We start from the raw sequence: 21,235 nt of genomic DNA, 5'->3' as shown, positions 1-21,235 counted from the left end.
ATCAGCTGCAGGCTGAGCCTGTGTCACCCAAGTGCATTTAGCCATCAACAGTCTGATTATTTTTTGGCCATATACTACATCTGGTGCAGGCTGAGCCTGTGTCACCCAAGTGCATTTAACCATCAACAGTGTGGTTATTTTTTGGCCATATATTACATCAGGGGCAAGTTGAGCCTGTCACCCAGCGCCTAAAAAATAGACCTGACATTTCTATTCAACCAAATCTGTACTGTTTTAGCTGGTCAAGTTATTTGTATTGACCGTAAAAGCACACTTTTTTTTCTGGGTTAAAAAAGCATTCCCAAATTTGCCATTCTCAAAATAACTAGTTTCTGGTATTTGAGGCCTACTTGAAATCTATCCCAAAAAGAAAATCTTACATTGAAGGTATTGATAGTGTCATTCAGAAAAACCTAAGACACACGCTAGCGTGCTGATAGAAGTGTGATTCTGTGATTAAACCTATACCTGTCACACAGCGCAAAAAAAAACAGGTCTCACATCTCTATTCAACCAAATCTGCACTGTTTTAGCTGGTCAAGTTATTTGTAGTGACCGTAAAAGCAGACTTTTTTTTTTTCTGGGTTGAAAAAGCATTCCCAAATTTGCCATTCTCAAAATAACTAGTTTCTGGTATTTGAGGCCTACTTGAAATCTATCCCAAAAAGAAAATCTTACATTGAAGGTATTGATAGTGTCATTCAGAAAAACCTAAGACACACGCTAGCGTGCTGATAGAAGTCTGATTCTGTGATTAAACCTATACCTGTCACACAGCGCAAAAAAAAACAGGTCTCACATCTCTATTCAACCAAATCTGCACTGTTTTAGCTGGTCAAGTTATTTGTAGTGACCGTAAAAGCAGACTTTTTGTTCTGGGTTGAAAAAGCATTCCCAAATTTGCCATTCTCAAAATTGTGGTGAACGGGAACAATGAGGAAAACATCTAATAAGGGACGCGGACGCGGACGTGGACATGGTCGTGGTGGTGTTAGTGGACCCTCTGGTGCTGGGAGAGGACGTGGCCGTTCTGCCACAGCCACACGTCCTAGTGAACCAACTACCTCAGGTCCCAGTAGCCAGCAGAATTTACAGCGATATTTGGTGGGGCCCAATGCCGTTCTAAGGATGGTAAGGCCTGAGCAGGTACTGGCATTAGTCAATTGGGTGGCCGACAGTGGATCCAGCACGTTCACATTATCTCCCACCCAGTCTTCTGCATCGGTCTGTCACATCACCCCCATGCATATCAGGGAAACTGTCTGAGCCTCAAGTTATGCAGCAGTCTCTTATGCTGTTTGAAGACTCTGCTGCCAGGGTTTCCAAGGGCATCCACCTAGCCCTTCCCCAGGGGTGGAAGAGATAGAATGCACTAACGCAGAACCACTTATTTTTCCTGATGATGACGACATGGGAATACCACCTCAGCACGTCTCTGATAATGACGAAACACAGGTGCCAACTGCTGCGTCTTTCTGCAGTGTGCAGACTGAACAGGAGGTCAGGGATCAAGACTGGGTGGAAGACGATGCAGGGGACGATGAGGTCCTAGACCCCACATGGAATGAAGGTCGTGCCACTGACTTTCACAGTTCGGAGGAAGAGGCAGTGGTGAGACCGAGCCAACAGCGTAGCAAAAGAGGGAGCAGTGGGCAAAATCAGAACACCCGCCGCCAAGAGACTCCGCCAGCTACTGACCGCCGCCATCTGGGACCGAGCACCCCAAAGGCAGCTTCAAGGAGTTCCCTGGCATGGCACTTCTTCAAACAATGTGCTGACGACAAGTGGTTTGCATGCTGTGCCATCAGAGCCTAAAGCGAGGCATTAACGTTCTGAACCTTAGCACAACCAAGCATCTCAACCATGTCACACGGCAGCGTTCAGCTTTCCATCTCACAAACATTTGAGAAAAAGCGTAATTTCCCACCTAGCCACCCTCGATCCCTGGCCCTGAATGCCAGCATTTCTAAACTACTGGCCTATGAAATGCTGTCATTTAGGCTGGTGGACACACACAGCTTCAAACAGCTCATGTCACTTGCTGTCCCGCAGTATGTTGTTCCCAGCCGCCACTACTTCTCCAAGAGAGCCGTGCCTTCCCTGCACAAACAAGTGTCCGATAAAATCAAGTGTGCACTGCGCAACGCCATCTGTGGCAAGGTCCACCTAACCACAGATACGTGGACCAGTAAGCACGGCCAGGGACGCTATATCTCCCTAACTGCACACTGGGTAAATGTAGTGGCGGCTGGGCCCCAGGCGGAGAGCTGTTTGGCGCACGTCCTTCCGCCGCCAAGGATCGCAGGGCAACATTCTTTGCCTCCTGTCTCCTCCTCCTCCTACTCAGCTTCCTCCTCCTCTTCTTCCACCTGCTCATCCAGTCAGCCACACACCTTCACCACCAACTTCAGCACAGCACGGGGTAAACGTCAGCAGGCCATTCTGAAACTCATATGTTTGGGGGACAGGCCCCACACCGCACAGGAGTTGTGGCGGGGTATAGAACAACAGACCGACGAGTGGTTGCTGCCGGTGAGCCTCAAGCCCGGCCTGGTGGTGTGCGATAATGGGCGAAATCTCGTTGCAGCTCTGGGACTAGCCGGTTTGACGCACATCCCTTGCCTGGCGCATGTGCTGAATTTGGTGGTGCAGAAGTTCATTCGCAACTACCCCGACATGTCAGAGCTGCTGCATAAAGTGCGGGCCGTCTGTTCGCGCTTCCGGCGTTCACACCCTGCTGCTGCTCGCCTTTCTGCGCTACAGCGTAACTTCGGCCTTCCCGCTCACCGCCTCATATGCGACGTGCCCACCAGGTGGAACTCCACCTTGCATATGCTGGACAGACTGTGCGAGCAGCAGCAGGCCATAGTGGAGTTTCAGCTGCAGCACGCACGGGTCAGTCGCACTGTGGATCAGACACTCTTCACCACCAATGACTGGGCCTCCATGCGAGACCTGTGTGCCCTGTTGCGCTGTTTCGAGTACTCCACCAACATGGCCAGTGGCGATAACGCCGTTATCAGCGTTACAATACCACTTCTATGTCTCCTTGAGAAAACACTTAGGGCGATGATGGAAGAGGAGGTGGCCCAGGAGGAAGAGGAGGAAGAGGGGTCATTTTTAGCACTTTCAGGCCAGTCTCTTCGAAGTGACTCAGAGGGAGGTTTTTTGCAACACCAGAGGCCAGGTACAAATGTGGCCAGACAGGGCCCACTACTGGAGGACGAGGAGGACGAGGATGAGGAGGAGGTGGAGGAGGATGAGGATGAAGCATGTTCACAGCGGGGTGGCACCCAAAGCAGCTCGGGCCCATCACTGGTGCGTGGCTGGGGGGAAACACAGGACGATGACGATACGCCTCCCACAGAGGACAGCTTGTCCTTACCTCTGGGCAGCCTGGCACACATGAGCGACTACATGCTGCAGTGCCTGCGCAACGACAGCAGAGTTGCCCACATTTTAACGTGTGCGGACTACTGGGTTGCCACCCTGCTGGATCCCCGGTACAAAGACAATGTGCCCACCTTACTTCCTACACTGGAGCGTGATAGGAAGATGCGCGAGTACAAGCGCACGTTGGTAGAAGCGCTACTGAGAGCATTCCCAAATGTCACAGGGGAACCAGTGGAAGCCCAAGGCGAAGGCAGAGGAGGAGCAAGAGGTCGCCAACGCAGCTGTGTCACGCCCAGCTCCTCTGAGGGCAGGGTTAGCATGGCAGAGATGTGGAAAAGTTTTGTCAACACGCCACAGCTAAGTGCACCACCACCTGATACGGAACGTGTTAGCAGGAGGCAACATTTCACTAACATGGTGGAACAGTACCTGTGCACACCCCTCCACGTACTGACTGATGGTTCGGCCCCATTCAACTTCTGGGTCTCTAAATTGGCCACGTGGCCAGAGCTAGCCTTTTATGCCTTGGAGGTGCTGGCCTGCCCGGCGGCCAGCGTTTTGTCTGAACGTGTATTCAGCACGGCGGGGGGCGTCATTACAGACAAACGCAGCCGCCTGTCTACAGCCAATGTGGACAAGCTGACGTTCATAAAAATGAACCAGGCATGGATCCCACAGGACCTGTCCATCCCTTGTGCAGATTAGATATTAACTACCTCCCCTTAACAATATATTATTCTACTCCAGGGCACTTCCTCATTCTATACTATTTTTAATTTCATTTTACCATTATATTGCGGGGCAACCCAAAGTTGAATGAACCTCTCCTCTGTCTGGGTGCCGGGGCATAAATGTGTGACAGTGGCCTGTTCCAGTGGTGGGTGACGTGAAGCCTGATTCTCTGCTATGACATGAATACAGATTCTGCGCTGACATAAGGCCAGATTCTCTGTTACGGGACCTCTCTCCTCTGCCTGGGTGCCTGGGCCTAAATGTGTGACAGTGGCCTGTTCCAGTGGTGGGTGACGTGAAGCCTGATTCTCTGCTATGACATGAATACAGATTCTGCGCTGACATAAGGCCAGATTCTCTGTTACGGGACCGCTCTCCTCTGCCTGGGTGCCGGGGCCTAAATGTGTGACAGTGGCCTGTTCCAGTGGTGGGTGACGTGAAGCCTGATTCTCTGCTATGACATGAATACAGATTCTGCACTGACATAAGGCCAGATTCTCTGTTACGGGACCTCTCTCCTCTGCCTGGGTGCCTGGGCCTAAATGTGTGACAGTGGCCTGTTTCAGTGGTGGGTGACGTGAAGCCTGATTCTCTGCTATGACATGAATACAGATTCTGCGCTGACATAAGGCCAGATTCTCTGTTACGGGACCTCTCTCCTCTGCCTGGGTGCCTGGGCCTAAATGTGTGACAGTGGCCTGTTCCAGTGGTGGGTGACGTGAAGCCTGATTCTCTGCTATGACATGAAGACAGATTCTGCGCTGACATAAGGCCAGATTCTCTGTTACGGGACCTCTCTCCTCTGCCTGGGTGCCGGGGCCTAAATGTGTGACAGTGGCCTGTTCCAGTGGTGGGTGACGTGAAGCCTGATTCTCTGCTATGACATGAATACAGATTCTGCGCTGACATAAGGCCAGATTCTCTGTTACGGGGCCTCTCTCCTCTGCCTGGGTGCCTGGGCCTAAATGTGTGACAGTGGCCTGTTCCAGTGGTGGGTGACGTGAAGCCTGATTCTCTGCTATGACATGAAGACAGATTCTGCGCTGACATAAGGCCAGATTCTCTGTTACGGGACCTCTCTCCTCTGCCTGGGTGCCGGGGCCTAAATGTGTGACAGTGGCCTGTTCCAGTGGTGGGTGACGTGAAGCCTGATTCTCTGCTATGACATGAAGACAGATTCTGCGCTGACATAAGGCCAGATTCTCTGTTACGGGACCTCTCCTCTGCCTGGGTGCCTGGGCCTAAATGTGTGACAGTGGCCTGTTCCAGTGGTGGGTGACGTGAAGCCTGATTCTCTGCTATGACATGAAGACAGATTCTGCGCTGACATAAGGCCAGATTCTCTGTTACGGGACCTCTCTCCTCTGCATGGGTGCCTGGGCCTAAATGTGTGACAGTGGCCTGTTCCAGTGGTGGGTGACGTGAAGCCTGATTCTCTGCTATGACATGAAGACAGATTCTGCGCTGACATAAGGCCAGATTCTCTGTTATGGGACCGCTCTCCTCTGTCTGGGTGCCGGGGCCTAAATGTGTGACAGTGGCCTGTTCCAGTGGTGGGTGACGTGAAGCCTGATTCTCTGCTATGACATGAAGACAGATTCTGCGCTGACATAAGGCCAGATTCTCTGTTACGGGACCTCTCCTCTGCCTGGGTGCCTGGGCCTAAATGTGTGACAGTGGCCTGTTCCAGTGGTGGGTGACGTGAAGCCTGATTCTCTGCTATTACATGAAGACTGATTCTGCGCTGACAAGAAGCCAGATTCTCTGCTATGGCATGAAGAGACTGATTCTCTGCTGACAGGAAGCTAGATTCTTTGCTATGGCATGAAGAGACTGATTCTCTGCTTACGTGAAGCCAGATTCTCTGCTATGGGACCTCTGTCCAATTGATATTGGTTCATTTTTATTTTTTTAATTTTAATTTTAATTCATTTCCCTATCCACATTTGTTTGCAGGGGATTTACCTACATGTTGCTGCCTTTTGCAGCCCTCTAGCTCTTTCCTGGGCGGTTTTACAGCCTTTTTAGTGCCCAAAAGTTCGGGTCCCCATTGACTTCAATGGGGTTCGGGTTCGGGACGAAGTTTGGATCGGGTTCGGATCCCGAACCCGAACATTTACGGGAAGTTCGGCCGAACTTCTCGAACCCGAACATCCAGGTGTTCGCTCAACTCTATTCCTGATCATTACTGTGCTGCAGGAAGATCCTGAGCACAGTAACTACTGTGCATGGTTGCATCATTTTGTGTGCATTTTTTTTTTATTACAGGGGCACTCATGGGAGAAATTAGCACCATATTGCCCCCATTGGGGTGCTCGGGGACCTGATCCTATGTGAGAGGAGAGACAACTCCAGCCAGCTTTTTCACTACGCATATGTACAAAGCCACATCATCTTTGTTTAGGGGGTAGAGAGGGTGAGGATAGGGACCCAGCTTTTCCTTATTGGGATTATGGGGAACCCGATCCTGGCACGGGGGACTTTCTCCCACCTCTCTTAGTTGAGAGCTCAGCTGCTGCCATTTTCTGTGATCACCATGATACACTGTATCACAGCATTCACGTGATCAGAGACCACTTGACACAGTCTCTGATCATTGCCCTGAGCCCGCAGCTACCAGAGGTATGAATGAATTTGAATGAATTCATGACCTACAGCAGTAACAGTTTGAGAGAACAGCACTGGGCTTTGGTGGCCATCTTGGTCTCCCCACAGCCTTGCTGGGAAAAAGGTTGTTGCTGGTTTTTAAAAAGTGTTATTACCCATTTACACACATTGACAAAACAATAACACACCAGGAAGGAACAGTTGGAATCGAATGAAACATTATATGTGTGAATGTAATGTTGACATATGTAAGTGATTATATCTGAGAGAAAGGATAAGTTCATTGGGAAAAAATTAGCAACTGAAAGGAGGATCTAGTACCCTGTTGGGCTGCCTCTAGCCTTGATACAAGATGAGAAATGACTGGGCATTTTGACAGATATTGCAGATGTGGGCATGTGGATCCTGCACACGCGTAGGGTGCAGAAGCTTGTGTCCCAGCTGGTCCCATAAATACTCAGTTGGTGATAAAGCTGTTGACTGGGCAGGCCATGTTGCAATCTGGAGTTGACATTCTGGGAAATCCTTCATTTGTGTTGGCGAGCATTATCCTGCTGGAAAATTCCAGTTGGAAGCCCTGCCATGAGATGCAACAAATGTGACCCCAGGACGTCCTGTACATATCGATGAGCTGTTGGTGTTCCTTGTACCCAGGCCTTTTTTTCTGGCGGAACACCCCGGAACAGCGTTCCGCCACCTATTTTCTGCCGACTCGCCCCGCCCCCCTTTAGTTACTGCAGGGCCGTTTCTTGGGGCGGGCAGGCCGGGCAGCCGTCCGGGGCGCTGTCAGAAGGGGGGCGCCGGCAGGGCACAGCAGGAGATGAGCGCTGCGCTTCCATTGTGGAAGCGCTCACTCATCTTCAAAGTCATCTCATCTGTATGACGTCATCGCGCCGCCTGAGCCAGCGAGGAACACAGGCCGGAAGAGGCCTGCATCGCATTCTGGAGGAGGTAAGCAAGTATAAGTTTATTATTATTTTTTTATATGTAAAAATGACAATCCTGGCACATAAGGGGGGCTGCTGGCTGGCACAGACATAAGGGGGGCTGCTGGGCTGGCACAGACATAAGGGGGGCTGCTGGCACATAAGGGGGGATACTGGCTACTGGCACATAAGGGGGGCTACTGGCTACTGGCACATAAGGGGGGCTGCTGGCACATAAGGGGGGCTTCTGGCACAGACATAAGGGGGGCTGCTGGCACAGACATAAGGGGGGCTGCTGGCACATAAGGGGGGCTACTGGCACATAAGGGGGACTGCTGGCACAGACATAAGGGGGGCTGCTGGGCTGGAACAGACATAAGGGGGGCTGCTGGCACATAAGGGGGGCTACTGGCTACTAGCACATAAGGGGGGCTACTAGCACATAAGGGATAAGGGGGGCTACTGGCACATAAGGGGGGCTACTGGCACATAAGAGATAAGTGGGCTACTGGCACATAAGGGGGGCTACTGGCACATGATAGGAGGCTTCTGGCACATGATAGGAGGCTACTGGCACTTGATAGGGGGGCTACTGGCACTTGATAGGGGGGCTACCGGCACATGATAGGGGGGCTACTGGCACATGATAGGGGGGCTACTGGCACATGATAGGGGGGCACTCAGGCTACTGGCACATGATGGTGGGGGGCTCTTATTAGTGGCACATGATTTGGGGGCATCTATGGGGGCACATCTCACTGGCACATGATATGGGGGCACATCTTACTGGTACATGATTGGGGGGCATCTATTGGGGCACTTATTACTGGCACATTATTGGGTGGCACTATAGGGACATCTACAGAGGCAAAAAAAAAGGGGTATTTTATATGGGGGCTCTGTATAGGGGCATTTTATACTGGGAGGGAAGGAAGGGGCCAGGCCAGGCTGCGCTGCCCATGTGTGGACTAGGGTGACGGCGGCCGCGGGCACTGGCAGCCTGGCTGTCACGACCGTCACTGGCAATTTTACTTGCATCCCTGTTCTCTAAAGGGGCGGTTTTAGGGGGCGGTCCACCACCTTTTCTCTGAGAAAAAAAGCCCTGCTTGTACCACTACTAGTAGGGGTGACCGACTGACGTATGCAATGGCTTGTCAGATCATCACACCAGTAGCTGGGAAAGAGTGTCAATTCCACAGCAAAGGCAGGATTAAAGTGTTCACCCCGAGGCCTCCATATTCGAAACCGACCATCATGAGAACTCAAATGGAACATGAATTAGTTGCTAAGAAGATACATTTCCAGTTCATAGCAGTATCTTTTTATGACACCACTAAAAACAAAGGTGACAGAGGCTAACTGTCAATAGCCAAACACGTAATCGGCACCATGTCACCAAATTTAATTCTGCTAAGCACCTAAAATTGATCCTGGCAGAGACAAGGGTATGTAATGATCATCTGGTGTCAGGGGGGAGCAGCCAATGGCAGGCGGGGACACGGAAGAGGCTCCCTAGCGTCACCCGTGATGCTAGGGAGGCTTGTCCCCATCTCTGCCTGCCTTTGGCTGCTTCCCCTGACACCGGATGTTTTCATTTGCGCATGGGGAGAAGCAGCAGTGGCGGTGCGGGAACCAGGAACGGCGCAGGGAACGGGGAGCAGGGTAAGTATATTCCCTGTGAATGGCCTGGGCATATGGGGGGGGGGGGGCAGTTTAAAGTATTGGATAACAACATTTAAGCCCATTTAGTGCATCCCTTTCAGTAGTCCTACCTCCTTAGTGCCCACTTTACAGTAGTGCTGTCCTAAATATCAGTGACATTAATTCAGTGCAATTTTTTATTTGCCGCCGGTGACAGCGACATTACTTGCACTATACCTCCTGTATAACGTTTGCACATCCTAAATATCAGTGACATTCATTCAGTGTATTTTTTTATTAGCCACTGGTGACAGCGGCATTACTTGCGCTATACCTCCTTTTAAACATTTGCGCATACTACATATCAGTGACATTAATTCAGTGTCATTTTTTATTAGCCTCTGGTGACAGCGACATTACTTGCGCTGTGCCTCCTGTATAACGTTTGCGCCTCCTAAAATTATCTGTGACATTCAGTGTACTCTTTTCATAGACGCTGCGGACAGCAACATTATCTGTGCTACATCTCCTGTTTAACTTGTGTGCATCGTTAAAATATCTGTAACATTCTGTGTACTTTATTTGCGCATACACTTAAAAAACCTGAGCTACTGTACATGTGACATACTTGCAAGCATATTTACCATTTAATATGCGCAAGGCGAGCAGTAAGGGAAGTGGCCGTTCTGCTGATGGTGCACGCAGAGGCTGTGGTCCTGGGTGTGGTGAAACTGTGCGTGCTGCCAGAGCACAAGAATCACACTCATCCACGTTACCTAGTTTCATGTCCCAGTTTGCACGGCGGCGCAGGACACCACTCTCAAAGTCATTCCAGTGCGACCAGGTGGTCGGTTCGATTGCAGCAGATAATGCTTCCAGTTTGTTAAGCACCACCCTGTCTTCCACAAAGTCCAGTCTCAGTAGCCAAGAGACTTGTCAACAGAATCCTCACCCTGATAATCCTTCCTCCCACCATGGAGAGTCTTGGCAAATATTCACAGAAGCTGTTTTCATCGCCATTCCTTGATTTGTGTCTCCCAACAAGCCCGCTTGAAGAGGGACATGAGGAGATATTGCCAATAATTCAACCGCAATTAGTGTCTCAAGAGGTTGATGATAAAGGTTGAGACACAGTTGTCAATAACTGAGGTTATTGTTAGGTCAACAAGTCAGGAGGATGACCAGAGTGAGGAAGTGGAAGAGGAGGTGCTGGACGATGAAGTCACTGACCCAACCTGTGAAGGTGGCAAGCCGAGTGAGGACAGCAGTACAGAGGAGTAGGGATCCGCAGCACCGCAACAGGCTGTAAGAGGCAGTGGGGTGGCAAAAGAGAGAAGGCGGGCCACAACAAACAGGCCCGCAGCTGTTCCCCAGAGCACCCCCTTGCAGCAATCTCCCTTGCCAAGGGGTAGGTGTTCCACAGTATGGCACTTTTTTTAGGAAAAAGCGGACAATAAAAGAATTGTCATTTGCAACCTGTGCCATACCAAAATGAGCAGGGGCATGAACACTAGCAACCTCACTACCACCAGCATGATCCACCACATGGCATCAAAGCAACCTAATAGATGGGCCGAACGCCTGGGTCCACAGTGTCTGCGGGTTACATCACTACCTCCTCTTCCCCTGTGTTACGTGCTGGCCAATCCCCAGTCCAAGACGCAGGCCTGGATGCCTCCCGCCATGCACCTGGACCTTTGCAAGTACCATCAGCTAGCACATCCACTTCTGTGTCTCAGCTCAGCGCCCAAATGTCATTACCCCAGGCATTTGAACGAAAGCGCAAATACCCAGCCACCCACCCACAGGCCTTAGCAATAAATGCGCACTTTTACAAATTGCTGGCCCTAGAAATGTTGCCATTTAGGCTTGTGGACACTGAGGCTTTCTGCAGCCTGATAGCGGTGGCCGTCCCACATTATGCTGTCCCCCAAAAATATTTTGGGGTCTGACACCCTGGATCCCCGCCAATCACCTGTGAGCGCCACAGCCTCCTTTGTGCTTACATTGCTGTACATGGTATGGTGGTTGTGCTAGGTATTGCGCTCAGCCCCATTCACTTCTATGGGGCTGAGCTGCGCCTAGGCCATGTAACCGATGAATGTGTCATCACTGGCCTAGGTCATCATTATTTAAGTCTCAGAAAACCCCTTTAAAGACTCCAGGCTATTATAGTTTTCCATTAATATTCACATTCATTGTGGAAATACTTTAAAGATTAGAGAAGTGTGCTCCTGTTTTGAAAGTTGTCCCTTTGCAGTAGTAAAATAGTATAGAAGTACAAAGTTGTAGGAGAACTAATTACATGTATCAACTCAATAATATTACACAAATAACAACTGATATAAATGAGATGCAACATGTATAATGTTTTTTTGACTGTTTTGCAATTTTTTTGACTGTCTAGGGCTCATTCAGACGACCGTGTAAAGCCTGTGCTCATGCTGTGGACCGCAAATTGCGTTCCGCAATGCACGGGCACCCACCGTGGCCCAGCCGCATGGGGAATGGATCGCGGACCTATTCACTTGAATGCTTCCGCGATCCTTCCGTTCTGCAAAAATATAGAGCATGTTCTATCTTTTTGCAGTGCGGAGACACAGAATGGAACCCCAGGAAGCACTCCGAAGTTCTTCCGTAGTGTTCTGCTCCGTGCTTCCGTTCCACACCGTTCCGCATCTCCGGATTAGAGGACTCATTGAAGTGAATGGGTCTGCATCCGTGATGCGGAATGCACACGGAACGGTGCCCGTGTTTTACGGATCCTCAAATGCGGTCAGCAATACGGCAACGGGCATCACATGGTCGTGTGAACGAGCCCTAAATATAAACTCTAAACACTAGATAGGATTAGTAAATCTGACGCAAAATATTTTTACTATTTGAGAAATAACAATATACTGTATTTTGCTGTTTATGACTGATCAATTTGAGCACTTACACTAGCAAAATTATTGCTATGGTACGAAATTCCTAAATTCTTCCCTATTCATTTTTTTTCCTTGTAATTTTTATTATTACTGCTGTGGTTGCTGCTCCATACTATATGCTGATGATGATTTTGTGTCATATGCAGTAACCTCTTATGCAGTACATGCTATATTATATAAAGATTTATTAACCTACCTCTTTTGACAGTAGTTTCCACACAGGAATGATTTTCACTGTAATTGTGTTTAGTCCACAGATTTGTCGCCTGCCCAAACACATACAAAAATAGCAGTAAGACACAGATGTATTGTGTTCTAGATTTAAATACTGTAACTTGTAAGTTATGCAATTTGCTATATGTTCTGTTTCTGTTTTCAAGAAACCTGATCATGTGCTGCTCACACAACTGTATGGTTAGTTACAGTATGGTAGATCTTTCATTTCTAATGAGCTATGTACCTGAAGGAGACAGATTTTCACCAGCTGTGTTTCCACCAACAGCAAATAGAGATCTTAAAGGAAATGTGTCACCAAAAATGTTTTCTGCCAGTTAAAACCAGATAGCAACACATCTCCTTTTTTCTAATCTGTTTTAATTTTCAGATTTTTTTATTCTGTTTCCTGAACATGATTATGGGTCGGCCATCTTCCCTGAGCTATTTTTAACAGCATGTACAAAGCATTAAAAAAATTGCTTTACAGCAGCCCCATGGGCCATAGACACAATGGTCAGGAGGGGACCCGTAAAGACGTCATTGTACAAGGAAAGAATAGATAAGCTTTGACAATCTCCTATTGTGAATGGTGGATCCTGTCGTATCCGTCATTCTAATCCTGCCTGTAATTATATCACCTCTGTTAATAGATAAGCAGTAAAGTGATCTATTCAGATCAAAAAGTGGCACCTAATATTAGTCTTAATGGCCAGTGGGAAAACTGAAGGATTTTATGGTTTTTGTTTGAGTCCTTAAGGACCTATGACGTACCGGTACGTCCTAACTTTAAAACTACATTGCGGCGCGGCGGGGGTTAAAGTTAATCGGAACAGGATGTCCGCTGAAATCATTCAGCGGGCATCTTGTCACAACGACGGGGGGGGGGGGGGGATATGACCCCCCTCATCGGCGATCGCAGCAAACCGCAGGTCAATTCAGACCTGCGGTTTGCGGCTTTACCTGAGGTTTGCGGCGGCGATCGGCGGTGCCATCCAGCCACCTGGATCTCACAGGCCGGAAGCTGTATGAGTAATACACACAGAATTACTCATACAGCCAATGCATTCCAATACAGAAGTATTGAAATGCATTGTAAAAGGGATTAGACCCCCAAAAGTGGGACAAAAAATAGGGTAAAAAAAAAAGTTGAAGAAATTAAGTTTTCCCCCAAAAATTTTTTACGTTTTAAGTAAAAATAAACAAAAATGTAATTTTCCCCAAATAAAGTAATAAAAAATTGCTAAGAAATAGGGAAAAAAAAAAGTATACATATTAGGTATCGCCATGTCCGTATCAACCGGCTCTATAAACATATCGCATGACCTAACCCCTCATATGAACACCGTAAAAAATAAAAAATAAAAATTGTGCTAAATAAACCATTTTTTTGTCACCTTACATCACAAAAAGTACAACAGCAAGCGATCCAAAAGGCGTTTACCCACCAAAATAGTACCAATCTAACCATCACCTCATCCCGCAAAAAATGAGCTCCTACGTGAGACAATCGCTTAAAAAAAAAAAAAACTATGGCTCAGAATATAGAGACACTAAAACATCATTTTTTTTTGTTTTAAAAAAGCTGTTATTGTGTAAAACTTACATAAATAAAAAAAAAGTATACATATTAGGTATCGCCGCGTCCGTATCGACCGGCTCTATAAAAATATCACATGACCTAACCCCTCAGATGAACACCATAAAAAATAAAAACTCTAAATAAACCATTTTTTGTCACCTTACATCACAAAAAGTGTAATAGCAAGCGATCAAAAAGTCACACGCACCCCAAAATAGTGCCAATAAAACCGTCATCTCATCCCACAAAAATCATACCCTACCCAAGGTAATCGCCCAAAAACTGAAAAAATTTCGGCTCTCAGACTATGGAAACACTAAAACATGATTTTTTTTTGCTTCAAAAATGAAATCATTGTGTAAAACTTACATAAATAAAAAAAAGTATACATATTAGGTATCGCAGCGTCCATGACAACCTGGTCTATAAAAATATCACATGATCTAACCTGTCAGACGAATGTTGCAAATAACAAAAGATTAAAACTGTGCCAAAACAGCTATTACTTGTTACCTTGCCTCACAAAAGTGTAATATAGAGCAACCAAAAATCATATGTACCCTAAACTAGTACCAACAATACTGCCACCCTATCCCGTAGTTTCTAAAATGGGGTCACTTTTTTGGAGTTTCTACTCTAGGGGTGCATCAGGGGGGCTTCAAATGGGACATGGTGTAAAAAAAAACAGTCCAGCAAAACCTGCCTTCCAAAAACCGTTTGGCATTCCTTTCCTTCTGCGCCCTGCTGTGTGCTCGTACAGCAGTTTACGACCACATATGGGGTGTTTCTGTAAACTACAGAATCAGGGCCATAAATATTGAGTTTGGTTTGGCTGTTAACCCTTGCTTTGTAACTGGAAAAAAAATATTAAAATGGAAAATCTGCCAAAAAAGTTAAATTTTGAAATTGTATCTCTATTTTCCATTAATTCTTGTGGAACACCTAAAGGGTGAACGATGTTTGTAAAATCAGTTTTGAATACCTTGAGTGGTGTAGTTTCTTAGATGGGGTCACTTTTATGGAGTTTCTACTCTAGGGGTGCATCAGGGGGGCTTCAAATGGGACATGGTGTAAAAAAAAACAGTCCAGCAAAACCTGCCTTCCAAAAACCGTATGGCATTCCTTTCCTTCTGCGCCCTGCCGTGTGCCCGTACAGCGGTTTATGACCACATATGGGGTGTTTCTGTAAACTACAGAATCAGGGCCATAAATATTGAGTTTGGTTTGGCTGTTAACCCTTGCTTTGTAACTGGGGAAAAAAATATTAAAATTGAAAATCTGCCAAAAATGTGAAATTTTGAAATTGTATCTCTATTTTCCATCAATTCTTGGGGAACACCTAAAGGGTTAACAAAGTTTGTAAAATCAGTTTTGAATACCTTGAGGGGTGTAGTTTATAGAATGGGGTAATTTTTGGGTGGTTTCTATTATGCAAGCCTCGCAAAGTGACTTCAGACCTGAACTGGTCCCTAAAAATTGGGTTTTTGAAAATTTCTGAAAAATTTCAAGATTTGCTTCTAAACTTCTAAGCCTTGTAACATCCCCATAAAATAAAATATCATTCCCAAAATGATCCAAACATGAAGTAGACATATGGGGAATGTAAAGTAATAACAATTTTTGGAGGTATTACTATATTATAGAAGTAGAGAAATTGAAACTTGGAAATTTGCAATTTTTTTAAAAATTTTGGTAAATTTGGTATTTTTATTTTGACTTCATTTTACCAGTGTCATGAAGTACAATATGTGATGAAAAAACAGTCTCACAATGGCCTGGATAAGACAAAGCGTTTTAAAGTTATCAGCACTTGAAGTGACACTGGTCAGATTTGCAAAAAATGGCCAAATCCTTAAGGTGAAATAGGGCTGAGTCCTTAAGGGGTTAAATATAGATATTGACATTAAAAATTTAAAATAATATCGCCAAACATTCTTTACAAATATGTTAAACATAAAAACATGATTTATACACATTTACTGTATAAAATGACAGAAATTGATACATCAACTTTCATTATTCAATGAATCAGTTTAATTACATGAAACTAGCAAAACAATTAAAGATAAATCGTTAATTTCTAACGATAATTTGTTTTCCCTTAGTCCTAACAGCAGCACAGATGGGGTTAACTGCCCCTGTAGACTGGTAGGACCGGCGGAATTTTAATGAGCCCAAGAACCAATAAACGATCTTCAGCTCCCTGAAAGGGAGGAGATCACCCCCCAGCCCACCGTGTTTTTAACAAGCATAATGTATTTAGGGTGGGATATTTGTGTGCTGCTGTTAGGACTAAGGGAAAACAAATTATCGTTAGAAATTAACGATTCCCTTACGTCCTCAACAGCAGCACAGATGGGGAGATAGCAAGAAGAATCCCCTAGGGAGGGTCCTCATGCCTGGCAGAACTAAGAACAGTCTGCCCAAAAGCCGAAAACTCTGCCATCCTAGCATCTATCCTATAATGGGAGATGAAGGTTGACTCAGAGCTCCAGGAGGCCGCCTTACAGATCAACTCTAAGGGGAGGAGTCTTCTCTCCGCAACCGAGGTGGAGACCGCCCTAGTAGAATAGGCCCTCACAAACTCAGGAGGATCTAAGGATTGGGAGACGAAAGCTTCCATAATGGCCTCCTTGATCCAGCGACTAATGGTGGCTTTAGACGCTTTACGGCCTTTAGACTTACCGGCAAACAGGATAAGAAGATTCTCATCTATCCTGAACTCACTAGATCTATCCACATAGATCTGGAGGCATCTTGAAATATCCAGCGGGTCTCTAGCTGGAGTATCAGAGGAGGAGGCTGTAAACAAAACTGGTAAAGATATTACCTGATTGATGTTCTGGAAAGTAGGCACCTTAGGCCTGAAGTAAGGTAAAAACTTCAGGAGTACTCTATCCTGTAGAAAAATAATGTACGGGTAAATTGCGGAGAAAGCCTGCAATTCAGAAACTCTTTTGGCTGAAGCTATAGCCAGAAGAAAGACCATCTTTAAAGTCAAAAATTTAAAATGTACCTCCTTCAAGGGCTCGAAGGGGGGAGATGCTAGCCCCCTGAGCACTACTGAAAGATCCCACTGGGGGATAGGTTTCAGTATAGTAGGCTTTAGTCTTTCAGCTCCCTTCAGGAAGCGTTTGATAAGTGGGTCCCGAGAATGTGGCCTGTTGAGACAGGCCGAGATGGCATAAACCTGTACCTTCAAGGTAGCTGGAGATAGGCCTCTATCTAATCCATCCTGAAGAAATTGAAGTATCGCAGGAAGGGGCGGATCTGCAGACGCCACCTGTCTGGAATCACACCATGCCTCGAAGATTCTCATGATCCTGGAGTAGGCCTTCTTTGTAGACTCTGCTCGGGAATGCGACAAAGTTCTCAGGACCGACTCGGAAAGCCCTTCTATGTTGGGAAGGGACTGATCAACCTCCAGGCTGTCAGGTTGAACCTGTGCAGATCTGGGCAGAGGTGAGTGTCCCACGACACCAGGGTCTGCTCCGGGGGGAGTCTCCAGTATTGTCCCCGACTCATCTGAATGAGCTGGGTAAACCAGGATCTTCTGGGCCAAAACGGTATGATGGCTATTACCGAGGCCTGATCCTGACGGATTTTCATCAATACCCTCGGTATCATGGAAAAGGGAGGGAAGATGTAAGCCAGCCTGAACCTCCACGGTATTGACAGAGCATCTATCGCCAGGGGGTTGTCTTCCCTGTAGAGGGAACAGAACCTCATCACCTTGGCGTTGAACCTGGTTGCCATGAGATCCACTTCTGGCATAGCCCATCTGTGAACTAGCTGCCTGAAGATCTCCGGATGCAGAGACCACTCCATGGTCGGTAATCCTCGACTTAAGCGGTCCGCTATCATATTGAGGGAGCCTCGAATATGAACGGCAGATAGATGGGAAAGGTTCAGCTCTGCCCACCGAAGAATTACCCCGATCTCTGACAGAAGGGGCAATGATCTTGTGCCTCCCTGTTTGTTTATATAGAGAACTGCAGTCATATTGTCTGACTGGACTTTCACTGCTTTGCCCCGGATCTGAGGCGCAAAGTGAAGGAGGGCTAGCCGGATAGCTCGCATCTCGCGAAGATTAGAGGAAAGATACCGCTCCAGAGGAGACCAAGATCCCTGAATTGGGGATCCGTCCAGGTGAGCGCCCCAGCCTACAAGGGACGCGTCTGTAGTCAATATGACCCAAGCTGGTTGGGTCATAGACTTCCCTGCTAGTAGCTGAAACCACCATCTGAGGGAATTTCGGGTTTGACCGGACAGGGAGCACAGGGAATCTAGCCCCGCAGGGCTGCCGTTCCATAGGTGTAAGACCTCCGACTGAAGAGGACGGAGGTGCCATAGCGCCCAAGGGACCGCATCCGCAGCCGCTGACATGAGCCCCAGCATCTTCATGAGAGTCCGGATAGAGACTCGACGAGGGACATAAAGGACCTTTGCCAGGTCCTGAATCCGCGCTCTCCTTTCTGGAGTCAACCGGAGGGACATCTCCACAGAGTCGACCACGAATCCTAAGTAATGGATTGAAGTCGATGGGCTCACATTCGACTTCTGCCAGTTGATAATCCAGCCGAGGCGGAAGAGAAAAGAGACTGCGACCTGAAGATGGTGGGTAAGGATCGGAACTGAAGAGGCTATGAAAAGCCAATCGTCCAGATAAGGAATAATAGTCAGTCCTTGGAGTCTCAAAGCTGCCACCACCGAAACCACCACCTTGGTGAAGATGAGGGGGGCAGAAGAGATTCCGAAGGGAAGCACGGCGAACTGAAAGTGCCTGCAACCCCTGAAATCTGGACCGCGATCCTGAGGAGTTTCCGGGAAGCGGAATGGATCGGAATGTGAAGGTACGCATCCTTGAGGTCCAGAGTAGCCATGACGTCCCCAGGATTGAGGATATGGCTGACTGACCTTATGGTTTCCATGCGAAACCTTGTTTTCCTTATAAATCGATTGAGGAATCTCAAATCGATGATCATCCAGAGATCTCCTGTCTTCTTGGGAACCAGGAACACTGGTAAATAAATAAATCCCTAGGCCCCTCTCCCCTGCCGGTACCTCCTCTAGGGCTCCCTTGGAAATATAGTCCTGAATGTAAGATTCTAGGACCACCTGTTTGGCAGACCCGAAGTTTCGTGTGGCGATGAATCTCTCTGGGGGGAGAGAGATAAGATCTACCCGGTACCCGGCGGAAACTATGTCCTGGACCCAGGGGTCTGCAATCAACCGGCTCCAAGAGTCTTTGAAATGGGTAAGACGGCCCCCCACGGGAATCTGGGGGAGGGGTACGGGAAAATCTAGAGGAGACACTGCAGGGGCAGCAGGGCTTATCCAAGAGCCTCGAGGAGGCCCATAGTCAGGAGGGTTTTGCCTCCCTGGTGGGTTTGCGGGGGCGTCTCGGATATTTACGAGACGGCCCCCCCCAATCTCTGCGCCTAGACTGCTGCCCAGGACGACCTCCGCCCTTCTTTTCCTGTCTGGGGCGTCCCCGAAAGGGCTGCTGGGGGAGGCTCTTCCCTTTTTTATCGGAGAGCCCCTCCATTATTTTGTCCAATTCGGACCCGAATAACCTATCTGGTTCGAAGGGGAGCCCACAAAGGTTAAACTTGGATGCGTTATCCGCGATCCACGGTTTCAGCCAGAGTGGTCTGCGGGCAGCTGAAACTAGGGCCATAGTTTTGGCGGCCAGCTTCAGCTGCATCTGGGAGGAATCAACTAAAAAGTCCATAGCCAGGTTGGCTGACTTGAAGGCTGCCAGGATGTCGTCTCTTGATACGCTCTGGTCCACATCCGTCTGGATTTGATTAAGCCTAGAGCGTAGATAGGTGGCTACCTCAGTGGCCGCAATGGAAGTAGATGCGGAGGCAGCGGCCGCCACGTAACCCCTCCTAAGGGTGCACTCTGCCCTCCGGTCTAGAGGGTCCTGCAGGCTAGACCCATCGTCTGCAGGGACTAGAGTGCGCCGGGACAACTTGGCTATAGCCATGTCCACCTTGGGAACGGAACCCCACGATTCCACCAAGGGTTTAGCCATCGGGTACATGAGTCTGAATTTTCTGGTAAGCACTGGACCCTTCTCAGGATTTTTGCACTCTGTGCCCATCACAGAGAGGAGGGTCTCATCCGCTCTAAAGACACGCTGTGTCCGACCGGCGGGATCGGAGGACTCCCCCATGTCAACATCCTGGTCCCCCGACCTGATGGACTTGAGTAACTTCTGCGTCTTTTCTGTAGGGAAAAAGCAAGAAGTAGATTCTTCTTCCTCAGAAGAAGAAGACCCCACTGAACAGGGGGTAGGTTTTTCGACCGGTGCGACCACCTCCATGGGAGTCTGAGAGGGACCTGGTAGCCTCTCATTAAGCAGCTGAACTACTCCCTTGATGGAATCATCCACGTATGTCTTGGTCCATTGGAACATCTCCTGCATCGTGGGATCCGTGGATGCCGTGCGACAACTCTCACATCTGGAGTAAGGACAGCTGTCATCTAGGGGTGTGTTACATTCGTAACATGCCAAATGCTTCCTCTTGGCCCCAGCTTTCCGCTGATCCTGCTCCTTAGGGGAAGCCATAGTCTGTAATGGAAGAAACAAAACAGGTCATAACACCTACAATATCAGGAGGTGGAGAAAACCAGACCTTAAGGGGGCCCACCAGCACTAGAAGAAATAGAGCTGAAAGAAGAGGAAGTACAAAACCCAAGCAAAGCAATACTGCAGGAATATCACAAAGCACAGGAGAGCTCTGGAGCTAACTTGTGAAAGCAACGCAACCAGAGCACTGACTGATGGGCTCTGGGCGCTTAAAAGGAGGAAGCCCCGCCCAATGGGCGGGTTCCTGAAACGAGATCAGCACCACTCCCTTTTTTTTTTTTTTTTCTCTTGTAGAAAAACCAGAGCCTATACTGGCTCTACCTATACGAAAATTGTCTCCCCAGACTAATCCTAAGTCCAGGATGTCCTTCTAGGGAGCCAGTTTAAAAGAAAGGTGAGTTTTATACATCACCGCAAAGCTTCGGAAAACCGGAAGTGACGTAGCGCACCTAGGGCGCGTCACTTCCGGAAAATGGCGGCGCCCATAGCGCCGCACACATGCGGTAACGGAGGGACGGAGCACCGTCTACAGATGATGAGAGAAGAGGGGAGGGGACGCCCCCCTCCCCGACGGTACCCCAGACCGAAATCGCCATGATCAGGCCTAAAATAA

General features: G+C 48.0%; 1 protein-coding gene across 1 annotated transcript in view; it reads right to left on the bottom strand.

The window, feature by feature from the left end:
- Positions 1-21,235, bottom strand: part of LOC120999125 (probable cation-transporting ATPase 13A5) — a 286,280-nt gene that overhangs the window by 253,165 nt on the left and 11,880 nt on the right. The window contains exon 6 of the mRNA XM_040429998.1: positions 12,426-12,495. Within this exon, the coding sequence (XP_040285932.1) occupies positions 12,426-12,495 (70 nt within the window). The remainder of the gene's footprint in view (positions 1-12,425; positions 12,496-21,235) is intronic.

This window comes from Bufo bufo, chromosome 4, assembly GCF_905171765.1.
Source record: "Bufo bufo chromosome 4, aBufBuf1.1, whole genome shotgun sequence".
NCBI lineage: Eukaryota > Metazoa > Chordata > Amphibia > Anura > Bufonidae > Bufo > Bufo bufo.
This window is presented reverse-complemented; position numbering and strand designations above follow the sequence as displayed.